The sequence below is a fragment of the Vulpes lagopus genome, chromosome 7 (assembly GCF_018345385.1).
Source record: "Vulpes lagopus strain Blue_001 chromosome 7, ASM1834538v1, whole genome shotgun sequence".
Classification (NCBI taxonomy): domain Eukaryota; kingdom Metazoa; phylum Chordata; class Mammalia; order Carnivora; family Canidae; genus Vulpes; species Vulpes lagopus.
This window is the reverse complement of record NC_054830.1, coordinates 7802011-7827759: the sequence shown is the minus strand read 5'-3', so window position 1 is coordinate 7827759 and position 25749 is coordinate 7802011. Positions and strand designations below refer to the sequence as shown.

Here is a 25749-nt window from a genome sequence, read left to right as displayed (position 1 = left end):
GTGTGAAAACTTGAAATGACATAGGTGTGACAACAGCTGGTGGTTCTGCACAATAATGCCCTCATTCTACGAAATGCGGAAGTACTGAGACAATTCTCGTGGTGTCTGCAACTTGCCTTTGAGCTCATCAAATAGACAACTGTGAGCTATATGCATAGAGAACAGCACGAGCGCAAGTGTGGCAAAGTGTCCCGATCCCTCCAGAAAGCCAAAACCATCTTGAAAAAGACCAGAGTTGGGATCCCTGGGTGGCCCAGCGGTTTAGCGCCTGCCTTTGGCCCAGGGCGAGATCCTGGAGACCCAGGATCGAATCCCACGTCGGGCTCCTGGTGCATGGAGCCTGCTTCTCCTTCTGCCTATGTCTCTGCCTCTCTCTCTCTCTCTCTCTCTCTCTGTGACTATCATAAATAAATAAAAAATTTAAAAAAATTTTTAAAAGAAAAAGACCAGAGTTGAAAGACTCCTACTCCCCAATTTCAAAATTATTACAAAGGTAGAGTAATCAAAACAGAATAGTACCAGCAAGGGAGAGACATATAGATCAATGCAACAGAATTAAAGTCAAAATAAACCCTTATGTTTAGAGTCAAGTTTTCTTTTAAGATTTCATTTATTCATTTATTTATGTATTTATGTATTTATTTATTTATTTATTTTTTATTTGAGAGAGAGGGAGAGAACACGTGCAATTGCAAGCAAGCATAAGCAGGGGGGAGGGGAGAGGAGAGGGAGAAGCAGACTCCCTGCTGAGCAGGAAGCCTAACATGGGGTTCCATCCCAGGACCTGAGCCTAAGGCAAGATGATTAATGGACTGATGCTTAAACAACTGACCCAGGCACCCCTCCCATGACTTTTTTTTTTAAAGTTTATTCTTCTTAGTAATCTCTGCACCCAATGTGGGTGCTCAATTTGGGGCTCAAACTCAAGACCCTGAGATCAAGAGTAGCATGCTCCACTGCCTGAGCCAGGCAGATGCCCCTGACTTTCAACACGGGTTCCAAGAGCATTCAATGGGAAACAAATCATCTCAACAAATGGTACAGGGACAACTGGAGGTTCGCATGCAAGAGAATGAAGCTGGACCCGTACCTCACACCACATATAAAGCCTGACTCCGGGATCCCTGGGTGGCGCAGCGGTTTGGCACCTGCCTTTGGCCCAGGGCGTGATCCTGGAGACCCAGGATCGAGTCCCACATCGGGCTCCCTGCATGGAGCCTGCTTCTCCCTCTGCCTTGTCTCTGCCTTTCTCTCTCTGTATCTCTCATAAATAAATAAATAAACAAATAAACAAACAAACAAAAATCTTTAAAAAAAAAAAAAAGATTCCTAGAGGTGACACCAAAAAGCAAGAGTATCAAAAGCAAAACTAGATGAACTCAGCTTCATCAGAACTGAAAACTTTTGTGTATCGGAGGACATGGTCAAGAAAGTGAAGACTACCTACGGGAGAAACTACTTACCAATCATATACCTGATAAGGATATAAAGAATTTGTTCAGCAAAAAGATAAACATAGTCCAAAAATGGGCAAAGGGACATTTGTCCCAAACAGATAGAGGACTGGCTAACAAGCACATGAAAAGATGCTCAAAAACCATGAGTCATCAGGGACATACAAATCAAACCATAAGGAGACACCGCTTCACACCCACTAGGTTGGCTATAATTTAAAACAAATAAGGGAAAATTACAAGTGTTGGCAAGGATGTGGAAAAATTGGAACCCTCACACCCTGTGAAGAACGTGGGAACGTGAAATGGTATGGCCACTGTGGAAAAGGAGCTGGTGGTTCTTCAAAAAGTTAAACATAAAATTACCATTTGACTCAGCCATCCCACTCCTGGGTATGTACTCAAAAGAACTGAAAGAAGTAGTCAAATGAATACCTGCATGCAAATATTCCAAGTAGTACTATTCACAAGAACCTAAGAGTGGAAACAACTCAAATGTCCATCAACTGCCGTGAACTGCAGGACGGAAACACAGAATGTGGTAGATCCGTGCCAGGAAGTGTTATTCACATGTAAAAAGGAATGAAGTCCTGGGGGGCTCAGTCAGAAGACAGAGCGGCTCTTGACCTTGGGGTCATGGGTTTGAGCCCCACTCTGAGTCTACATAGACATTATTTAAAAAAAACAAAGGTAAAAACAAAATGAAAAAAAAAAACAAAGTCCTGATGCGGGCTACAACATGGGTGAACCTCAGAGATACCATGGTGAGTGAAAGAAGCCAGACACAAAGGTCACATACATGTGATTCCATTTATATGAAACGTCCAGAAGCAGCTAATCCACAGCAAACTGGTGGCTGTCAGGGGCTGGGAGCTGGGAGGAGGGAGAATGGGGAGTGACTGCTTAATGGATGCAAGGTTTCCTTCTGGGGTGATGAAAATGTTCTGGAACTAGACAGAGGTGGTGGTTACACAATACTGTGAATCTTGTGAATCTACTAAATGCCATTGAATTGTACACTTTAATTTTGTTTTGTTTTGTTTTTTTAAATTTTTTTATTTATTCATGAGAGACACAGAGAGAGGCAGAGACACAGGCAGAGAGAAAAGCAGGCTCCCTGAGAGGAGCTCGATGAGGAACTTGATCCCAAGACCTCGGGATCACACTCTGATCTGAAGGCAGCCGCTCAACCACTGAGCCACCCAGATGTCCCTGAATTGTACTCTTTAAAGCGGTTTGGTTTATGTTATGTGACTTTTATCTCAATAGAAAAAGAAACACAGGGATCCCTGGGTGACGCAGCGGTTTGGCGCCTGCCTTTGGCTCAGGGCGCGATCCTGGAGACCCGGGATGGAATCCCACATCAGGCTCCCGGTGCATGGAGCCTGCTTCTCCCTCTGCCTGTGTCTCTGCCTCTCTCTCTCTCTCTCTCTCTCTCTCTCTCTGTGACTATCATAAATAAATAAAAATTAAAAAAAAAAAAAAAAAAAAGAAACACAGGGCAGCCCGGGTGGCTCAGAGGTTTAGCACCCCCTTCAGCCCAGGGTGTGATCCTGGAGACCAGGGATCAAGTCCCATGTCGGGCTCCCTGCATGGAGCCTGCTTCTCCCTCTGCCTATGTCTCTGCCTCTCTGTGTCTCTCATGAATAAATAAATAAAATCTTAAAAAAAAAAAAAAAAAAAAAAAGAAAAGAAAAGAAAAACATTCCCTGTGCATGAATGCAGACTTGAAGGTCTATGGGTGTTCACCGGCTCCCTTTCTCCCTTGTATAGTCTAAGCACTGGACCTGGGCCCTGCGGGGCCAGCCTCCTGACCACAGGCTGAAGAGAAGAGCATCCCGGCAGGCCACCGGCACAGGCTCACGACCACACTGCACCCGTAGGGAACCCCACCAAGGGGCTCCCAAGTCCAGCCGTAAGTGAGTCCCAGGAAGGGACCTCGGCATGGTGCTGTCACCCACGTCCCTCTGGGGCAGGAGATAAAGCCAATCTGTCGGCTGCACCAGGGTAAACAGCAAGCAGATCAAGGAGGGCCTCTGTTTACGAGGCACCCTGGCAACCCAACCAGTTGCCTGAGGCACCCCTGCAACCTGGCGCCAGGCAGGCAACCACAAGGACCTGTGGCCAAGTGAAGCGTGGCTGCATCCAGGGAAGCCAAGCTGAGGGTGACCTGACCTGTCCCATCATGGCAGAGGCAACCACAGCCCATGGAGCCAGCCTCTTGTGAGAGCCACAGCTATGCCACCCCACAGACTAGTCCCTAACACACAGGAAGGACTCAGTAAATATTTGACAAAAAAAGGCGGGGAGGGGGCTGGACCATATTCTATTGTGTATTTAAAAGACTCAAAAATCCGGGATCCCTGGGTGGCGCAGCGGTTTGGCGCCTGCCTTTGGCCCAGGGCGCGAGCCTGGAGACCCGGGATCGAGTCCCACATCGGGCTCCCGGTGCATGGAGCCTGCTTCTCCCTCTGCCTATGTCTCTGCCTCTCTCTCTCTCTCTCTCTATCATAAATAAATAAATAAAAATTAAAAAAAAAAAAGACTCAAAAATCCAAGCTCTTGGAGTCCTCCAGCGCCACAGTAGGCCAGCTCCTGGTCTGTGCACAAGGCTTTTCCCCTCTGCTTGCTCTGCCCCCTCAATGGGATGGGCCTTCAGGGCAGGGGTTGAGGGGTGCTCTGTCTACCCCTGCCAGAGGACAGCCCACATGGGGCTCCAGCTCACTCACTGCCCAGGGTCACCCATGCCCAGATGGAGCAGAGCTAGTATGCACACCCTGTCTCCTGGCCGGCTCCCCAGGATGGAGGGCGGGTGTCCTGGGAGAGAGCTTCTCCTCCCAGGAAAGAGGGCCTGGAACCCACAGGGCCTGGATCTAGCAGTAGCGATTAGGTACCCACTCCCCAACCCCCCCGCCCCCCCCCCCACACACACACACAAGTGCCTCCATCCGTCAGGAAGCCTCCTGGTAGACTCAAAGCCGGCACCTTCCTCTCTAGTCACCCCTTTATCCAGCCCTCACTAAGTGAGCCAAGGAAGAGGCAGGAGCGACTCTGTGCTCTGCCTCCAGAAACCAGCTGAGAAAACCAGTCTGCCCTTGTCACACAGGGAACATACTGAGGGGCTGTGTGGACATGGCCCAGAGAGGTGGGGGACAGGAAGCAGGAGAGGGCTTAGCAGGCTGCCAGGATGATTTCAGCGGGGCGGGGGCGGTGGCGGGGAGTGGGTGCGGGGAGGGGGGGGGCCACAGACAGGGCTGTCGTCCGGAGGCTGCACTGGGTTCCTGCCGATCGAGGTCAGCAGAGCTGGGTTTCTTCCCTGCAGTAATATGATCGGGCGACGGCACTGGGAACAGGCCCCGTGACTGGGCCGTCTTCTCTGGAGAGGCTCTCCCAAGGCAGGGGCTGAAAGGAGGAGCGTGCAGGAAATGAACCCAGACTCAGGAGTATTAATCATGCCCCAAACGTGTCTGTCCTGCTCTTGGACCCAGCCTGGCACCGCGGGCTGGCCTCCCACCCGCTACACGGCAGCATGTCCAGCTGAGGCTCTGAAGCCAGGGGACAAGGGGCCAGAATACCCAGGAACGAACACGGGGCAAGCTCGCCCAGGGTGTGCCTGCGGGAAGCCCGGGGTAGGAGCCTTCCTGCATTTTGCTCCCCAGGAAGGCAGGCCCCTGTGGACCCAGGTCACAAATACAGAGTTCCCACGGGAGGCCAGGCCCAGCACCTGCCCACCCACCCATCCCTTGCTGACACGTCACTCTGTCCCTATGCTTTCCAGGTGCCACGCTCTGCTCTGTGCTTTCCACAGAGCCCTCAGAGCACCTCTGTGGCTAGCTCTGTCCCACTCAGATGAGGAAACAGGGCTCAAGCAGGTTAAGTATCTCACTCAAAGTCCCACAGCAAGCGAGCAGCTGAGCTGACTGGCACCAGGATCTGTGCTCCTAACCAAGGTGCTGCACAACATCCCTGTGCTTCCGAGGGTAGGTGTGGGCCAAACTTCCTCTGTGAAGGAGCAGGAATAAATATTTTTGGCTCTGTAGGCCATACAGTCTCTGCTACTAGGACTCAACTCTGCTACAGCCCAGATGTCAGTGAGCAGGTGCGGCTGTGCACCAATAAAACTTGGTTACAAATCCAGCAGCAGGTCTGGAGCTACAGGTGCAGACAGGCTGGCTGCTGAGCCCCCTTTCCACCCGCTTCCTTGTTGGCTCACTGGATGTTGAGATGTGGAGGCACCCTCCCTATCCGAGGACAGCCAGGGGTGGGGGCAGAGGGATGACGATGATCGCCGAGTTCCTGACATTGCTGCCAGGGGACCCAGGGCGCTGCAGGAGCCTAGAGACGGTGCCTGGCCCAGGCTGGGACAGAGAGTAGAGGAGTTCTCCAGCAAGAGGGAAAGAGGCACCTGGGAAGGCAGGGGGAAAAGGAGGTAGTGATACTGTGATTTATTACAGAGAGGCGGCACAGAGGTCCTGAAACTCTGGGAATGCCCTAGGTGAGAGGAACAATAAAAGTGTCTTCTGTGATGCATTCAAAACCCCCCTTGAGGGGATCCCTGGGTGGCGCAGCGGTTTGGCGCCTGCCTTTGGCCCAGGGCGCGATCCTGGAGACCCGGGATCGAATCCCACGTCGGGCTCCCGGTGCATGGAGCCTGCTTCTCCCTCTGCCTGTGTCTCTGCCTCTCTTTCTCTCTCTGTGTGTGTGACTATCATAAATAAAAATAAAAGCTTTAAAAAAAATAAAAATAAAAATAAACCCTTGACCACTTGGGTTTCTGTTAATGAGGTGACTTCCCTAAAGGATAGAGGCTAGTTGCCAGGGGGACCAAGTAATTAGAGGGCTGGAACTTCCGGTCCCCCTCCTAGGCCTTCAATGGCCAAGGACTTAATCATTCTTGTGAAATAAAATCTCCATAAAAATACAACCCACAGGATGGGGCTCAGAGAGCTTCCCGGCTGGTGAGCACCTGGAGATGCGGCTGGCTGGCTGGCTGGCTGGCTGCGAGAGGGGCGAGAGGGGCGAGAGGGGCGAGAGGGGCGCCCCTTCCCCACACACTGCCCTGCGCATCTCTGCCATCCAGCTGCTCCTGAGTTCTATCCTTTTACATTAACCACTGATCCAGGAATGTAAACTGTCAACCTGAGCTCTGTGAGCCACTCTGAGGAGGAGGCCCTGGGAACGCCAGATCCACAGCCAGGGAGCAAGAAGTACAGCTGACACACCGGGACTCGGGGCTGGCAGTGGGGATGGGACACTACCTCCAGGCAGGCAGTGTCAGAACGGAGGTGACTCTAGGTCACGTAGCTGGTGTGGGGAGGCCCCCACCTACACACTCAGTGATTGGAAGTGTTCAGCATCAGTACTGAGAGTCCGCAAGACACCCAGGAGGCAGGAGGCACGCTTCTCCTCAGAGAGGCCCGGCAGGGAGGATGAGGGGACCAGAGCAGTGTGACTATGGCCATGGAGGTTGATGAGTGAGACTCCCGGGCCCGAGGGGCACATCTGGGTCTCAGGAGGCTCGGGGGTCCAGCCACTCCCACAGCCATAGGTAGCACCTGGAGGGACCAGGTGCTGAGAGGGTCTTGGGGACAGGGCTGGAGCAGGTGCAGGCTGGGCAGGAGATGATGGAAGATGGGAAGCCAGCAGCTCCCTGGAGCTGTGGGGCAGTGGGGAACAAGCTGCCTGCTACCCACTCATCACAGAACAGACCCAGACACCTCCTCCTTGATGGCTCCCTGGGCAGCAGAATCTGGGGGAGCCTGAGGCAAAGGGGCCTCCCTGGTCCCAGGCTTGAAAGGAATGCCCTGCTCACCATATCGGCCCTGGGCTCACCCCACAGCCTTCGGAGGAGGGCTCCAAAGAGTTGGCTGATTCAGTGAGACCTGTCTCAGGGGCACCAACCAGATGGTCCCGGGGAGACATGCTGGGACTCCATCACCTCCCAGTCACAGTGTCTAACGTGGCCAATCTGCTGTAGCCCTTCTCTTGTTTAGACCTCTCCATGGTTTCCCAGAGCCTTCTGGAACAAGTACAAACTCCTCACAGGGCTCACAAGCTCCTGTCAACATCTGCAGCCTCCTCCACGATCCCAGCAGAGCCAGGCTGGCCTTCGCCACCCCTAGACTGTGGGCAGGATTTATCTTTGGCCTCCGTGGCTCCTGAGATGCAAGACATACTTCCCCTCTTTTCTCCTGTGTCCCTGCCATCTCCTCGAGGCCCTCAGGCACTTTCTGAACAGGTCCCCATCACATGGCAAGTCCTGATTTAATGCCCCCTCGCTCCGCAGCTGACAACCCAGTGAAGCACAGACCTAGGCACGTGGCTGGGACAACGCCCAAACCAAGGGAGCACTTGGGGGATGCTAACCTGCATGCTGGCCCCAGGGAATGGGGTCCACGTGCCCAGGCCCTGACCCGACAGCACATGTGACCTCAGGAAGGTCACTTAACCACTCAAAGACACTGGGCCCTGGGCACCCACATAATAATCTTCCTGCCCACACTGCCTTCCTTCCCTTTTCTCTCTGCAACAAGCAGTAATGGAACATGCAGAAGGTCACTGGGTCCTTCAAGCTGGTCAGACCTGGGTCAGAGGGACCCAGTGGAAGGACAAATGCCTGGAGTTACATCCCACCCCACTCCTCACCCATGGAACCTTCCATCCTCATGTTAAGACGAGGGAAGGTGTTCATGGAGAACAGAGGTGGGGGAGGACAAGACAGGAAAGCAGCCACCAGCTCAGGAGGAGAAAGGGCCACATTCCAAGTCCTTGCCTCTCAAGCAGGGAAACTATCACAGCCACCAAATGAGGCCTAATTAAAGCTATTTATCTTGGCAGACTTGGGGCGTAGGGGGGGTGGCAGTGGGTAGAATCACTTGTCCAAATGTGAGGTCTTTTACTAAATCACCTCCTGCCCCCAAACAAAACACGGGCTGTGCACCTTCCAGAGAAAAATATGTCACTGTCAAGAAAGGCAGGTGAAAAGGAGGATGAGGCAAGGAAAAGTCAAGGTGGTTTTGTGGGCTCACCTAGTGGCAACCCTCTCTGCTCAGGGCATCAGCTCAGTGGGCAGCTCTTGTCTGCAGCCCCCTCCGTGCAGGGTGCAGCCCAGGGGGCCCAGACGTGAACAAGACCCTGGCTCTGAGCTCCAGCACTCATGGGAGCCAGGGGGAGGCTGATGGACCATTGTGGAGCAGGCAGGGTGAGAAGGACCAGAAGGAACCCCCAGGGGGAGGGGAGGGACGTGGTGGCCCAGCCAAGTCAGGCTCCAGGTGGTACAGGGCTAGCCTTCCTGAAAGAGCCTCCTGGGTCTCAGAGGCCCCCAGGACCTGGGAGCAGTAGCCAAGTGTCCAAACTCTGGACACCAGAAGCTCCCCCCATCCCTCTGTGGTGTGGCGTCCCTGTGGCTGGGAGAGGAAAGAGGTCATCCTTGGCTCAACCAGCAGGGAAGACCAACATGGGCAGCAATTAAAATGACGGAAGACCATCAAGGAAGACCAGGGTTCAGGCCCAAACTTGCTACCCTCCGACTGTGTGATTGTGGGCCTTCATTCCCTCAATTCCCTCATCTATCAAGTGGTGACGATGACACAGCCCTCTGGGTGATAGGACACGACCCACCTGGAAGCTTGATCGGCGCCCCCCTGCCTGCCTTCACCCCCAACCTCAGGAGCCTCATCCGGGGAGTAGGGATAAAAAGAGGATAAAGTCCCTCCTCACCACGCAGATGCCATGAAACAGTAAGGGTGGCGGTTGGAGTACCAAGTACTCAGCAGCCGAAAGCAGCCACTTTGCGCTTTGGCAGATCAGCCCCAGTCTAGGAGAGAACCCAATCCCGGGAAGCCTATCCTGGCCCCGCCTCCCTCTCAGCCCAGTAACCTAAGCGCGCTCCTCCAGCTCTGTCCTGGGAGACGCTCCACGCAGCTGCCCAGCCCCAGGGTGTCTGAGGACCAGGAGGTCACCTGGGGCTCCCCTGCCCCAGGCTGGCCCTAGGGGGGCTCCCAGCCCTCCCCACAGGCACCCAGAGTGCCAGGCCCCCTGGCAGCTCCAGTCTGTACATCTTCCAGGGCCATCTGCCAGAGGCTCCCCACCCCCAGGAACCCCAACTGCCAGACCTTTGGGGCGGGGTGGGGGGGCTTATCCTATAATTCTACTTGCCAGTGTCTGTGAAGATAAACCCAGACCCGGGACTGTCTAAAGCAGCTGAAATCCCAAACACCCACTGGACCAGAGAATGAGGTGGAGGCAGGAGCAAGCCGGCAGAGGCTGTGAGAGAGAGAGAACTGTAAAACCTAGGCGCTGAGGGTAGACTATTGGGGGTGGGGGGGCAAGCCCGTACTGCGTGCCTGGGGGCTTTTCTCAAGAGAAACACTGATAAAATGACTTCAGTAGCTGCCTCTGGAAGGGAGGCAGACGACTCTGCGCCAGGCACCCTTCCTCTCCCATTGTTTAACCCTGCAGAACTTCTAGCACAGCAGGCTCCTGGGGATAGATTTATGCACTTGAGCCTGTGTGCACCTGAAAATCCAGGTGGGAAGGCCACACAGAAGAGGACTGGTGATATGGGGGCGGGGGGGGGGGGAACAGGCCAGGACTAGGAGGGAAGAGGACTTTTCATGTTCAAATGTCTACCCTGAACACAAAAGATAACCAGACAAAAGGCCATGGTGATGGCAGGGTAGGCCCGGCGCCCAATCCAGTCCTCTGGGGTATCCCCAAAGTGAGCAGGTCTGACTACATACCTCCCTCAACCTGCTGGAGGGGCAAAACAGTGGGAAAGGGCTGTGACCCCAGGGTCCTTCTAAGGTCAGACGATGGATGGCATTGACCTCTCAGCAATGGCTCTCGGCCGGAGCTGACTGACGCCCACACCCCTTTTAGCATGATGGGGGAGGGGCAGGAACCCCTGGAGACTCAGGTCTAAGCCAGGGGCACCATGGCCCACAGTCCAGGCAGCTGTCACCCAGGGAAGCCCTCCTCCCCACATCAAGGAGGCCACCCGGTGAGGCACATCCCCGGAACTCCAGCTCACATCAGACTAGGTTGGAATCTGGGCTCTGCCACCTAGAACCTCACGCTCCCCCCACACCTAGGCCTCAGCTTTCATGCCTGGAAAGCTACGTTAGCACACTGCTCACTACTATCGTAGGGACTAACGCCCCCTTCGTGTCCAGCCCAAGACCTATGGGTACACAGTAGGTGTTACTGGTACGAAACACCCACTTCGGTTGCCCTGTCCCCAAGGCATTCTGGCCGGAGGCAAAGAGTGGCATCCAGGAGAGAATTCTGGCCTCCACCCCCAGCCCCCACCCGGCCAGCAGACCAGCTGGACTGAGCGCTCCTCGGGGACATGGGAGCAGCCATCTGGCCGAGGCAGAGAGCATGGCCAGCTTCACACAGCGCCTGGGAATGTCTTCAGTTTAGGCCTCACAAGTTCCAGGATGGTCTTTGGGCAATTCACAACGGCCCCTCCTGAAGAAGCACCAAGTGGAAGGGACTCACCTCCTTGCAGGTGCCACCCCCCCCCAGGAGGAGATGAGATGGGGGCCCTCGGTTCTATCAGCAGCGGTTTCTTTAGTCAAGTAGGGATGGGGGTGCACAGTGTTGACCGTACCATCCTTGTTCCTTTGAGAATACACACAAGAACTCAGCAGTAAGCCACCTCTGCGGGCACAAACGGGCTCCTAGTGGGTGGCAGGGTGGGTAATTTACAGGGCAGCTTGCAAAATCCAAAAGGTGGGTCTACTTTGGGAGGGGCCCCAAGAATACCTGCTTCTGAGAAGGAAACTTTCCAAACTACTCTGCAAGAGGGTGACAGGACCCTGGGGAGGTGCAGGGGCAGTGGGGAAGATGGAAAAGGGTCCATCTGGCTGGGGGCGGGGGGGGGGGGGGAGTACGACCCCTAGGCCCCTGGCACCACTTGGTCTACAGGCCTCCCCAGCTAAGGCTGGGATCCCACCTCAGGCGGCTTGTCACAGTGGCACCCCAGCAAGAATGAGGCACCATTCTCAGCCCCAGGCCAGCCATGGGCAGGAGAAGGACCCTGCAGCACTGGGTCTGAAGGAGTCTAACTGTGGGGTGTACAGAAGGGCAACCCCAAGAAAAGAAGGAGCAGACAAAGAAAGGGCTTGGCTTTTCTGAAAAGAGTACCAGGGGCACCGACTGGGCGGGAGCTATTACATGCAAATGTCTCCCCCATCCATGCTAATCAGCTGCGGGCTTTGTGAGCTACAAAAGGGACAGCAGATGTGCGCCAGGGTTCCCTGGCCCCTGAAAGCTCGGGCTGAACGGGTAAGGGGGGGGGGCAAAGCAACAAAACCAGCAGCCCCAGCCCCCTGCCCCTCGCGGTGGGCCACTGGCCTCCCCCTCCGGGCCCTCCTCCAGCTGGGGCTTTGAAGCCATGACGCACCAGATACTGGGCAAACACCTGACGATGCATGGGGCCTCAGTTAGTGCTCCCAACCACCTTTCTTTCTAGAGGAAACCGAGGCACAGAGATGACACGCCCAGGGCAGCTTAGCTTGGGACCCAGCGTCCCGTGAAAGAGGCAAAGCCCACGCCAGCATCCACTGGGAAGGACGTGGGCTCTGGGCCCCAGCAGAACCAGGCCTGGCTGCCGGGCAGCAGGCGCCATCCCCCTGAGCCACCACGACAGGGAGGCGCTGGAGCTGGCCTCTGAGGGCTGGGAGGGGTCACCAAAGGCCTCCACAACACTGACAGCAGGAGCTGAGGGTGGGCAGGGAGGCCTTTGGCAGAAGGGACACACAGAGAGGCCTGGAAGACAGGGCTGGAGCGAGGCATGGAGCAGGGCAGCAGGAGGAAGCCCAACCCTCGAGGCGGCGAGGACAGCAGCGCACATTCTGGTCCCCGTCACCACAGTGCTCAGCGAGGGAAGCCCAGCCAGCCAGGGTGTGGTTCCTGGGGGTTCTGCCTTGGGGCCGCCTGAGGGGCTTCAACCCATAGACCAGGGTGGCTCCAGAAAGGCCAAAGGGGAAGAGGCAGGAGGATGGGGCGGGGGCCTTGGCTAGGATGACAGAGGGAGGAATCTGCAGCCCAGGGGCCGAGCTGACTCGGAGTCGCCAGGAGCCACCCTGAAGAGGTCTCACCCCAGGCGCAGAGGTGAAACAGGGTACCCTGGGGCTCCGCCACTGGGAGTGGCCCCTCTGCCAGGCCCCTGGGGCTCAGGGAGCCACTACGGCCCCACAGCAGGCTGCGCAGGGTAGGATCAGACCAGGGAGGGCCATGTGCGCCACCCTCGCCCTCAGGCCACCTCAGCAGACTGGACTCCAGATGAGGCCCAGGAGAGAGGGGACAGAGGCCGCCTCACCCCATAATGGAATCAGTAACGAGGCAAGAATGAGGAAAGACTAGCTCCGGGCCCCAGAAGAGCCCTCAGGGCCACTTCCCTGACACAGGATGAGGACCAGAGGGGGCCGGTGGGCACTGTCAACATGCAGGGCTAAATCCTCACGGCTCTGATGCCTCGCCAGCACCTGAAAGGAGGCGGGGCCAAGTGGAGGCACCAGAGCCAAACCTGGGTTGCTAGCCCAGCTGCGACCTGCCACCGAATGCCTCAGTTTCCTCATTTATAAACCAGGGGAAGGTGCTGTGGCTGCCGGGGCTCCCTGCAGGGTGTGCATGGCTTGGGGAGCACAGAATGGGCTGGTTTCACCCCCACTCACACCTCTGCCCAGCACCCTTGTGCCAACTGTACACAGCGGCCAGCCGGCCCTTCGGGGCTGTTCTGATGGTTAGGCGAATCAATGAACGTAAAGTGCCTGGCACAGCGCCTGCCTGGCACATGCTCGTGCTCGTGCTCAGGAAATATCAGCTATGGTAGGCCCTGGACGCACTGATAAGCAGGGCATGGTGGCTGGGAATAAGGGGTGAGTCAGAGCCAGGTATCCCGCTGTCGGTGTCCCCCCACCCAGGGAGGCAGGGAGACCATCCAACACCAGGGAATCCAACCTCTGGTTACACAGAGGGCTCAGAGTGGAGCCAGGTTCTGTGGAGGGCCCCCAAAGGGCACACAGCAGGCCTGGAAACTGCAGCCAGCCTTTGCCTTCCCCTCCAGCTCAAGGAAGAACGTGGCCAATTTTCTGGAATGTCCCTATCGGTTCTGCAGAGGCCCCCCCAATCTGTCTGTGATTATTTATTCACATGCCCCCTGGAGGGGATCATGAGAGTGCCCCTTTCTTATTAGAGCGCTGATCTGCCAGGGGCCCCTCCACTGTCCTCACCCAGAATGTCACCTGCACTCGTGTCATCAGCCAGGTTTCCACACATGAAACCATTCCGCTTGTACATGTGTAACGTACCCAGCGAAAACCAACCCCAGCCACACGAACGCAATTAGCGGGGAAGCAAATCCGCCAACAATTTTAAAGAAAAACAGCCCAGACCCGCTCTTGCCAAAGCCGTGGGTGATGAATCGCTTGAAAGACACACACAAAAAGAGGGAATAAAAGGGGGTTCCCTCTCTCTGTGCAAGGAGTGGGGGCAGGGAGGAGACCGAGCCCCCTCCCCAAAACCAGTCTGGATTTGTTTCCAAGAAGGCTCCACCTGACAGAACAAAAAGAACCCAGAGCTGGCGGGGTGGGGGGACACGACAAGTTCTAGGTCTGGCCTGGGGGAGGGGAGGGCAGTTTTATGTGTGCATGCAACTGTCAAATGGACCGAACCGAACACCCAAGGCTTGGGCATTTATGGGTGCTGATTAAACAACAATTAAAATAAGTAATCAAAAGAATAACATGAGGCCACAGAGTCTCCAGATCCAACTCCTGCAGGCCCAGGGAAAGCCTGGTCTCAATTTCCTTCATAGAACTGGTTTTCAGGAAACAAAGGGAGTGGGGGCAGGGAAAGTCGGGAACTCCAGATTCTTTAACCAAAAGTCGGAGCAGGTGTCTCAGGGCATCTCGGGGCGGGTATGAAGGTGCCAATGTCCCCACCCTACACGGTGCCTAGGAACCTGAATCCTGAGGCCTCCCCAGCAGGTCTCTGAAGTGAGAAAAGCAGGAGGGTTGGTGCACAAAGGGGCAGGGGTGCCCTCCTGAGTCATCAGGGACCAGGTCGGGCGGGGCCGGATCTCAAGGGGCGTGCTCCTCCCAGCCCTCACTGTCGCAGGGCTTTATAATCCCCGGGCACCTGGCTGCCTACACCTGGGACATACCTTCCCGGCCAGACACCACAGCAGATTTAGACCAACGACCTCTTACGCTGTGTGTTACTCACCTGCTGTGTGCTGGGCTAACACCAACCCACAAACTGCCCTCTCCATCTTCCAGGAGGAATTGGAAGCTGAACTGCAATCACTTAACCAGAGTCACAAGGTCACATCAAGGTAAGGCTCCACCGCTTATACCAACCATGACCTCCAGAGAGGGTGGCTGCAGTCCCGGAGGGGGAAGAGAGAACATTCATACCAGCCAGGGAATGCAGAGACAGGGACCCAGGACAGCAGGACGACTGCCCCAGGGACGCTGCGGGCCCAGCTAGCCCCGGGGCCACTGCCCCCTTGTGCCCAGGAGTTCCCTCCTTTCCAACTCAACCCTCTCCGGCCAGAGGCCTCTAGCCCACAAGCTTATTCCTCCGCTTGCCATTCTCTGCAGGCTGACTCCTGAGCCACATCCCCCTGCAGCGGGGAAATGGGGTTCTTTGTCTACTTTCTCTCCATTCCCCGAGACTGGGAGTACGTGGGGTGGAGATCGTGTCTGGCTTGTGCAGAGCTATGCCTACAGTCCGGGCACAGATGTCCACCACCACCTAGGCCACCCGCCACCAGCCAAGCCCCTCAGTGGTGCCTCCCCACCAACAAGGAAGCTGATATTCAGGGGACTGAGTCATTCACCAGGATCACCCTGCTAGGAAAGGACAGGGAACAAAATTGGGCTTGAGCCCAGACACAACCACAGGTGTCACTCCACCCCCCTACCACCCGCCAACACTCTTGGAATAAACCACCGACCCCCTTGTGAGGCCTCCCTTCCCCCTTACACATCCTGCTCCAACCACATGGGGCAGTTGGCTGCCCTTGGCCAGGCCAGGCCCATGGGCTCACTCTGGCCTGCTGGACAGTAGGCATGATTTTTAACTACTTCTTTTTTTTTTTTTTTTTTAAGGATTGTATTTATTTATTTGAGAGAGAGAGAGAGAGAGAGAGTGCGTGGGCCGAAGAGTGAGCAGGTGGCAGAGGCAGAGGGAGAAGCAGACTTCCTGCTAAGCAGGGAGCCTGATGCAGGGCTTGATCCCAGGACCCTAGGATCATGACCTGAGCCAATGGCAGAAGCTTAACCAACTGAGGCACCGAGGCGCCCCTAAACACTTCTATTAACTCACAACAACCCTCTGAGGTAGATGCCATCAAGATCCCCATTTTACAGCCCAAGAAACAGGCACAGAGAGATCATGCAGAGGCAAGGCGTCAGGCCTAGGCCCCACCACACCCTCCTTTGACTGTATCTGCTCTTCTCCCATAAGCCCTGCTGCCCCACCCCAGCAGGGGCCCACTCTGCCCAGCCCCAACCCCCTCCGCCCTCCCCAGCATTTTCAAGCCTCTGGGTGGTTCACTTTCTTGGGGAGGGCACTGACCACTAAGTACAACCTGCGTGTAAGTGACTGCTGACTTAGCGCCTGTCACACAACACCCCAGACCGGCAAAAGTGGGAGCATGTGCTTATCTTGGGGTTGGGGTGTCACCATATCCCCAGCTCTTAAAACAGTAACTGGCACATGGCAGGTGCTCAGTTTTTGCTAGCTGTTTAAAGAGAGACACCAAGGGACCCTACCACAATAAAAAGACAGCAAGTCCCCCGCCCAATACACGTTTGTGGTTGGATGGATAGAGAAGGTCAGGTCTCTCCATCTTCAAAGAACTGTTGGTAGGTCCTGGGGGCCCTCTCCCTCCCTCCCCTCTCCTGGACACTCCACCATCCCACCTCCCACCACCTGCTGTCTGTCTGCCCGCCCCCCCACAGCCTTCCAAAGGAGCCATCCCTCCGGACCAGAAACCCAGTGACCTCCCCGAGGCTCTCACTTGCTCTGACAGCCGCTGCCAACCTCTCTTCCTGCCCAATGAGAGCCGCACCCTGGCCCGACAGGCCCAGGGCCTCCATCCTTCCCACTGACCACCCCCACTCCTTAGCAGCCAGAGAGGCATCCACCTCACTCCTCAATTCACTGCTATCCTCCAGGCACCGTCACTTCCTCATGTCACACATCCCTGTGAGGGGGACCAAAAGCTGGGAGCCTTTCCCCAGAAAAACGCACAGAGAACCGACAGCAACGCCACGGCCACGGTGTATCGGATATACGCATGAGGAAGAATTTTCAGTGTGTTCCTTCCGGAGAGGTGCCACTGTCACCCCCTTTTTTCCTTTTTTTCAAGGTCACAACACTGACCCTTGTCTCTCTAGCCTTATGCGAAACTGCATGCAATTTCAGGGCATCATGGGACACACAGCACCCCTCCTCCTCCCAGGGACCATCAAGGATTTGAGATCAAGAGACCCGTCTCAGAGCCACCTGAAGCCCCTCCGCAGCCTCACTCTCCACAGGGAGCAGCAGGTCTGTCCCAGGCCTGGAACCTCCAGCCCGCCCTCTGCAGGATGGGAACTTCCCGTTTGTCCTGGCAGATTCAGCACCTCCGCAGCTGGGGAGCAGATCCCAGACAGAGAGGGCTCCCCAGGAAAGGAACAGCGCCTGCCAGGGAAGGTTCCCCAACTTTTCCCATTCTGCCAAACCCAACCTGGTCAGAGGCCTCGCGCCACAGATCATCCGTCAGTTCCCGCCACCCTCCCTCTGTCCAAAGGCCCTGCACGCTCACCTCGGCCAGACCCCCACATGTGACGTGGTGCGTGCTTGCCAGGTGCCACTCACGGCGCTGGCCACTGTGCACCTGTGACCTCAGATACGGGCCCCAACAACCTCAAAAGGGGTGAATGGTCATACTAAATTGGATGCACAGAGATTAGAAGGAGCCCTGTGTGGCAGCTCGGGTGGGATTTTGCCAACATAAGAGTTTGGGTCGGGTTAGGTTTTGCTGTCAAAGGAGCAGCAAGTGAGGCTTTCAGAACTTCTGGGTTTCCAGGCTGCCAGTAAGGGGCTTTGGGTGGGCAGAGGGGAGGCAAAGGGGTTGGCCGATGGGCAGTGGCCGGGATCTGGGGCTGGAAGCCAGGTCAGCTTAGGGCTCCAGGTAACAGCCCTCACCTCCACAGGGCTCACACTCGGGGCCCGGAGGAAGGGGCCCAGGGCCGAAGGAGGGTGCCAGCTAAGGGTAGGGGACATTGTCCCACACCCAAGGGCAGCCTGGGTTCACAGAAATGCCTCTCTATTTTAAGAAACCAACCACTGCAAGTGCAAGGACAAATGGCTACTGGCACAAAGCCTCTGTGCTGGGGCGGCGACAAGCAGGAGGGGGACTTCTGGGGCAAATTGGGGCATCACGGCCCTTCCAGAGGGGCCCCTGCTAGCCGGCTCAGCCTCAGGGTGCGCAGGCCCAGGGTTGCCAGCCCTTCTGAGTTTTCACAAGTACGAAGTCTGATTTTGACATGAAATCACACAATTTAAAAAATACCGGGGGTCTACTTTTACTCTCACCACAGAGTGAAGCAAACCAGAGGGCAGGTAGCTCACTCACAAGGCCTGGCGATGGGTCAGGGCCTCTGCCCGGGGCAGAGTTCACCTTTTGTTCTGTGACACACTTCTAGGGCAGGCTAAGGTGAAACTATTCAGTTACATTCCTGTTGTATTCTCTAGTCTGGAAGCTTCCACAGGCCTCTCTCTCCCTGCTCCCGTCTACAGGTAACCTGTTGTCAGAGCAGTCTTCAGAAGTAACATTTTATCTGTAGTCCCCCTCGTGAAAGATGGCAGCCAGCTCCTGATCACACGCAGGAAAAGGCCCTGTGGTTTGTAAAACGCCACCTGGGCCTGACCTTGCTGCCCTCCCTGTGGCTCCTCCACACTTGAGAAGAGACCCCTTGGCCCTACGCCAGGCTACTGCCCCCCAGCCCCACCTGAACGCTCCAGGAATACCCTTCCCAACATTGGCTACATCCACATCCTACCTACTGTGACCAAGGTGACAGCATCTCCCAGGGTCTGTCCTCTCTCCTACGGAAAGAGAAGCCCCGAAATTAGCTGAGCTGAGCTCAGCTGACCGCTCAGACAGACCACAGACTACCTTTCCCAGCCTCCCTTGCAGCTAGTGGTGGCCCCAGGACTGCATTCTAGCCAGTGGGATGAAAGCAGAAGCGCCCAGAGCCAGCTCCTGGGAACTTTCCTTGACAGACACCTGGCCCGTGTCCTTGGCACCTTTCTCCCTTTCTTTATCCTGCTGCTTGGAAACTGGGGTAACAGTTTCTATGTGGGCAAAGGCTCCAGCTGCCATGTTGATGCACAATGATAGGACCTCACCCTAGAAATGGGGGAGGGGGATTCTTAGCTGGAAGGGCCCGGGTCCAAGGAATTTCTAAAAGCAAAAAGCCTCCACACCAGCCCTGGTCTGCCGCCCTTCAGACTTGAGCGTGACAGCACAATAAAGAAAACGCCCTGTTGTTCAAGCCACTGCCACTCTGGATCTCTGTTCTGCATGAATAAATTGAATCCTGACCACCTTTTTGCACTGAACTAAAACAATGAGCAGGTCCAAGAGCAGTGACCTTGAAAGCCAGCCCTCCTGCAGGCCAGCCATGTCACCTGGTCAAGCCCTTTCACCTGTTTTTCCACCAGTAAAATGGGAGTGGTGTCCCTGACCGCTCAGGACTATTCTAAGTGGTAACACACAGCGAGAGTTACACCTGTCAGGCTACCTGGCCCACAGAGCCCAGAAAGGGTACCCTATCCAGCCTGAGTGATCAGGACACTTCACAGTCAAAACAAACAGATATACACAAAGCAAGGCTTTTCAGTTTCTCTTAAAAGCTGTGGCAGATCTGGCGACCCTGGCTGGGGCCAAGTTCCCACAGTATCCCCCTCCTCCTGCCTGCTTCATTCGTTTATCCCCAGGAAGTCCACAAGATTTTTCTGTCCAGGGCCAGCAAGAAGCATTTCAGGTTTTGCCAGACACAATTTGTGTCACTTAAATGTTCTGACTTCAGTTGTTGGGGGTTTTTTGGGATAGACCCTTCAAAAACGTACAAAGCTCCCTTTAGTTGTTTACACAGAAGCCACAGGCCTGCTCTGGCTCAGAGACCACTTTGCCCACAGGCTCTGATTTCTGCTCTTACCCTTCCCCCGGCTGCCCCCCTCAAGGTCAAACATCAATATAGGTTCACTCAGGGCCGGCACCCAGTAAGTGCTAAATAAAATGACAGCACCAGTGGTGCTACTGCACAGGCAGTAGCACCACTGGAACGTGAGGGCCTTCCCACTGTTACTAACTTTCTGGGTTGTCACCCCAGCTTGATACCGAAGGTCTTAAAGCCTGGGTGTGTGACAAAATCCTCTGTCCCTGTCCCCTCTCTCCCTGCCGCCTGGGGATGGGGGAGTGGGGGGTCCCAAAACTGTGATGGGAGGAAGTCTGGAGAGCTCCGGGGTCTATGGCAGCAGGCCATTCTTCACATTGATTTTACAAAGGGTTTTTTCTCTGGGGTTTCCACACCCTGGCCAGCCCCCCACAAACCGAAATTTAGCCCCCCCTCACCAGGCCTGCCCTATACCTCTTCCTGGCCCAGGGGGCGGGGAGAGCCCACAGAATCAGGCAAACTGACTCGCACTGACCAAGAAAGACAAGTGACACAGTCATCTCCAGAAAGGACCCTGGGGGCCTGAGGAACTGAGAGTCTGCTCTGCTCTCTGCCTCGGCCGCCCCACAACGGGCTTCCCGAGAAGCTGCCTTCTGCCAAAGGGCGGGCGCCCAGGTGTCCAAGAACTCCAGCGGCCGTGCCAGGGCTTCCTGAAGGCCCGGGAAGTCTGCGCCTCTCTGCCCAGGGAACACAGCCTGCTCTTGGTAGCTGCCATTCAGCCAATGCCATGGCCACCGGCCAGGGGGACTTCAGGTGGCAAGGAGGGTAGGGAGGGTCATCACTCATGGGAGGGGGACTGGGGCGGGCCCTATTGCAGCTGTCATCCTTCTCACGTAGGACAGTGGAGACGTCAAGGAACAGGGCTGTGTATCTGCCACCCACATTCCTCTCCCCACCCCCACCCCCACTTGCAGCCCCGGGGTTCCCCTTCTACCTGCTAGGGGTGCAAGAGAGCAACTTGCCAGCCCTGTGGCCTAAGGGGCTCCCTCCAAGAAAAGCCAGCTCTTCCTCACTCCATGCCAGTAACCACACCACCAATAAAATCTACAGCAACACTGACCGCTTACTGCCAGACACCCCCTGCTCCACACTTCCGTGGTCCACTTCACCCAAATTTCTGGGTCCCAAGTGATAACATTCCCATAGCCGAGGAGGAAACTGAGGCTGCACGCAGGAAGGTGCTGCTAGAGGTGAGCAAACAGGCTCAGGGAGGTGAAACGGCTCATTCAAGGCCACATAGCCAGTGACCCACACCAGCCAGACTCTGTGTCCAGAACCCTCACCAGCACCCAAGCATACCTCTGGCTCACCTCCCATGTGAGGCATGTGGAGATTGGTGTCTTGGCCGACCTCCCTGTCCCTCCCTACACAGATTTGCTTCCCGGGGGTCTGTAGTCACACACAGCTCATGGGACCCTGCCTCATGAGGGACAGGTGAGCAGAACAGGGGTCCTGATGCCTTCTCACCTGGCCAAAGCCATCGGGTCCCAGAAGGGTCCAGACTGGAAAATGTGGAGGCTGGGGAAGGAAGTTCCTCCCAAGAAAAAGCCTAGAGCTCCTAGCAGGCCCCAAGTGCCCCTGGTCCACTCAGCTGCCACATCCCTGAACATCCTTGCAGTGGCTGGGCCATCTCTGTCTTTTTCCAAGGCACTGCTAGCTAGCCCCCCCCCCCCCCCCCCAGCAGGCCAGGCCTGTGCTCTCAGATCCAGGAGCAGAATGCAGCCCCACACCTCTGCCCTGGCTGTCTACACTCCCCCAGCACACTTCAGAGCAATCGCTCCCTGTGCACCCCGGTCTCCATGCCTGCTCAAGAACCGATGCTGCCTCACCCTGAGCAGTAACTCAGCCAACTCTGAGGTCATTGCCAGCCCCAGCCTGTTAATGGGAGCAGGTGCTACCACCAAAAAAAAAAAAAAAAAGGATTCATTTATTGAGCAAACACACTCTATGCCACAAAGTCCTGCCATTACCCCCATTCTACTGATAAACAAACTGAGGCCTGAAAACTCATAGATAGTAGGGCACCGATCTACGCCACGTAGTAGACCCGAAAAGAATTTGTCCAAGCCCTAACCCCACTCCCCGCTCCCCCAAACCTGTGAATGTGGCATATCTAGAAGAAAGGGTCTTTGTACATGTAATTAAGATTCTCAAAAAAAAAAAAAAAAAAAAGAAAAAAGACTCTCAAAGATAAAATCATGAGATGCCTGGTGGCTCATCAGTTGGGCGTCTGCCTTCGGCTCAGGGCGTGATCCTGGAGTCCTGGGATCGGGTCCTGCATCCAGCTCCCTCCCTGCATGGAGCCTGCTTCTCCCTCTGCCTATTTCTCTGCCTCTCTCTCTCTCTCTCTCTCTCTCTCTCTGTCTCCCATGAATAAATAAATAAAATATTTTTTTAAAAAAGATAAAATCATTTAGGGCTCACCCTAAATCCAATGACAGGTATCCTTATGGAAAAGACATAGAGACACAGCGGGATGGCCATGTGAAGATAGAGGCAGAGACTGGAGTTCTGTTGACAAAAGCCAAGCAACACCTAGACCCAGAGGAAGCTGTTTGAGGTAAGACGAGACTCTCTTCCAGTGTTTCTGGAAGGAGTGTGACCCTACCAACACTTTCATTTCAGACTTCTGGCTATAAACTGTTAAGAGAATACATTCCTTGTGTTGTAAGCCATCACGTTTGTCACGGTAACCCTGACAGACGAACAAAACCAGGATCAGCTGACTCCAGAACCCACGTTCTCAGCCCCACATCAATGCTACTTGAGCATTAAAGGGGGAAACAAAAAATCCCTTCAGACCCCTGAGACTATGTCATCCCTGACTGAGGATCTCAATCTGAGAAATGTGGACTTTCTCCTCCTTACAAATGCTTCAGTTATGAATTACCTCTAAAAGAGAATGTTATCTTTACAACTAGTAACAAGATTACCCACACAACAAAAACACAAAATGTGAACACTCTCCTGGAGTAAGGTGTCAAGCACAGGACACACCAGGTGTGCAGTATAACAGAACTCTCTGTACTATGTCCCCAATAATTCTATAAAGCAGAAACCGTCCAGAAAATCAAAAGAAGTTATTTACAAAAGAAAAACCGACTGTCCCTGGAACTGCTTTGAGGATTGGCCCCTGGGACCCCAGTTGGAGAAAGGCTGCCCATCTTTATTCTTTATTAATGTTTGCCGAATGAATGGCCATGCTTATCATCTAGGAGATCCTGCTGAGCCTAAGATAGAGCTTAAGTGCCTGTCCTGAGCTCTAATGCCCACCTGAGACACTCTTCCGCCCTCTCCTCATGTGGTCCCAGGAAACCCAGCTCTGCCCCAGCAAAAGGAGGTGTGACACGTGGGATGTAGGCGCAAGTCCTTAAGTCTGGGTTTTCCAATAGGGGTGCAGGGAGAACCCTGTGCGAACCAACTGCTCTACACACTTTCCTTCCCACCACCCCCTTCCCAAAGTGGCAAAAAATCCACACAGGCCAGGGCCAGGAAAGGCCTCCTCAGGGGCTCCCAGAGCATCAGTGCAAGAAACCCTGAGACAAAGCTGAATGAAACAGTATAGCAAAATGTGAACAAGCAAATCAGGAATCGGAGAGAACAGATAGGAAAGAGTAACAGAAAGAAAAAAGGATGAACCACAAAGACTCAGGGGCCTTGGCAAACACATTTGTGATTTTTTTTTTCCCCACCGAAATGTCAGCTTTGAAACTAGCCTCTGAAAATGTAACCAAGCCTCTCACATCCCCAAAAAGAAACACTGGGAGGGCCGTGGCGAGGGCGGAGGCTGCTACCTCTCACTCCGGAGCCGGACATCAAGAAGGAGCCCTACCCTTCCACGTTTCCACCAGGAGCACATCCAGCGGCTCGCACCACCCTGCCAGCCTGGGCCCTCTCCCCACGTCTAGAAGTTTCCCACGCGGGGGTCCAGAACGCCAAGAACGCTCCCGGGGGGTGGAAGCGGGTCCTCCAGGCCGCCCCGGGCCGGGCACCACTTTCCAACTGTCCTCGGCACTCCCGGGAGTCCCGAGAGATGGCCAAAGGCTGCCCACACCCCTCCCTCCTTCCCTCGGGCGGCCACACCCGCCCCCGGGGACTCCCACCTCTCCCACACCCCGGGCCCCCTCCCCTCCCCTCCCAGCCCCCACACCCCCCGCTGGCTACGAATTCACCTTCCCCGCTGGGCCCCCCACTTCCTGCCCACCCCTCCCAATCCCAGGGCCCTCACTCCCCCATTTCCCGCTTCCCACCGTACTCCGGGCACCTCACCTCTGGCCGCCACGCACGCCCTCTTTTCTCTCTGCCCCCTGACATCGTTCCTGCGCTGCCCTCACTTGGGGGCTCCCCGCTCCCGCTCCCGCTCCCGCTCCCTCGGCCCGGCGCCGCGGACCCCACGGCGGGCCCCCACGGCTCAGGGCCCCTCACCCTCGGGGCCCCGGGCCCCGGCCGCGTCGCTCCCGCCCCGGGCCCCCCGCCCGGCCGGCCTCGTGGGCAGCCCCCGCGCTCGGCCCGGCCCCGGGGCCCCGCACTCACGGCTGTAGAGGGCGATGCCCGCCGCGTCCGGGCCGGCGCGCACCTCGAGGCGCAGCGCCTGCTGCTCCGCGTGCCGCTGGATCTCGCCGTTCGCGTCGCCGATGGTGAGGAGGCGGGCGCCGGGGAACACGGACACGGCCGCGCAGGGCCCCGCGCTGCCCGGGACCGCCGCCCCTGCGCCGCCCGCGCCCGGCCCCGCCGCCGCCGCCGCCGCTGCCATCTTAGATCCGGCTCCAGGCCCCGCCGCCGCCGCCGCCGCCGCCGCCGCGCCCGGGCCCAGGCCGCCGCCGCTGCCGCCGCCGCCGCCGCTGCCGACGCGCAGGCCGAGGCCAAGGCCGAGCCGGGCAGCGCCGCCTGCCGGCCACGCTCCGCCTCGCCGCCACTGCCGCCGCGGCCCGGCCCCGTGGCGCAGCGCCCCCTGCTGGCCGCCTAGGGCACCGGGAGAGAGGACGCCGGGGGACGGGGCCGCCCCGCCCCGCCCCGCCCCGCCCCGCCCCGCGCGAACGGTCGCGGCTTTGTGAGGTGGCTCCGCGGCCCAGGAACGGCGGGGGCGGAGCGTGAACCGGGGGGCGGGGCTCGGCCGCGCGGACACGCCCCTGGGCCTGGGCCACGCCCTCGGCCACGCCACGCCCCCCCGCTCCGAACTCCGCGCTTTGTACTCGGAGCCGAGCCTCGGGGCGCGGGGCGGGGCAGGGGGCGCGGCCCGGGGGCGGGGCGCGGCCGCGTGGACACGCCCTGGGCCCCGCCCCGCGCAAACGGTCGCGCTTTGTGAGGCGGCTCCCCGGCCGGGAGCGGCGGAGGCGGTTCTGACGCCGCTCGGCCCCGACACGCCTCTGCGGCTGAGCCCCGCCCCCCGGCCCTGCCCGGCTTTGTGAGGAGGCACGCGGGGGGCGGAGCCAAGCTAGGCAGGCCCCGCCCCCGGACGGGACGCTCCCTCCCACTGGACGTCGCTTTGTGAGGCGCCGGGCTCCCAGGGAGTCCCTGCAAGGGGCGGGGCCAGGGCCCGGGACACGCCCCCCGCCCTGGCTCCGCCCCAGCCCTCCCGAGGGGAAAATCAGTTTGAGGAGGGACCGCCTCTGCGCTCGACCTGCATCCGTGGGAAGGTCCCCCCAGCACTCGATCGCTCCTATCTCTTCCCCATCGTCTCCGCCCCCTCCCGCCACTGCCCTCCTCCTCCATCCTTGGCTATCTATAACCCCGATCCCTTTATCTGGGCCCTTCCGTTAGCCCCTCCCTTCCCCCCAGCGATGACGAGCCAATGAATCCAACAGAGCAGGGTCAAGTGCCCCTTTTCGTACACACACCTATCTTCGAAATCCACCCCACCCGCCCCCGTCACGGCTCCAGGGCGTCATTCTCTTCAGGAAGGTCCAAAAAGACGTGACTTCCCATCTTCTCTAGCTCTCACTCTTCTCTGGACCTCCTCATCGATTCCCCCATCATTCCACTTACTATACTCACCAACGCCGGGACTTTAGCACAGACCCCACATGACACCGTCCCCCTATCTGTACCCTCCA

General features: G+C 56.8%; 1 protein-coding gene across 2 annotated transcripts in view; it reads right to left on the bottom strand.

Moving 5' to 3' along the window:
* CARM1 (coactivator associated arginine methyltransferase 1) overlaps window positions 1-24491 on the bottom strand; it is a 42114-nt gene extending 17623 nt beyond the window's left edge. For both annotated transcript variants that reach the window (XM_041762039.1, XM_041762040.1), the window contains exon 1: window positions 24230-24491. In XM_041762039.1, the coding sequence (XP_041617973.1) occupies window positions 24230-24449 (220 nt within the window). In that variant the 5' untranslated portion in view covers window positions 24450-24491. The remainder of the gene's footprint in view (window positions 1-24229) is intronic.
* Between the last annotated feature and the right edge of the window lie 1258 nt (window positions 24492-25749).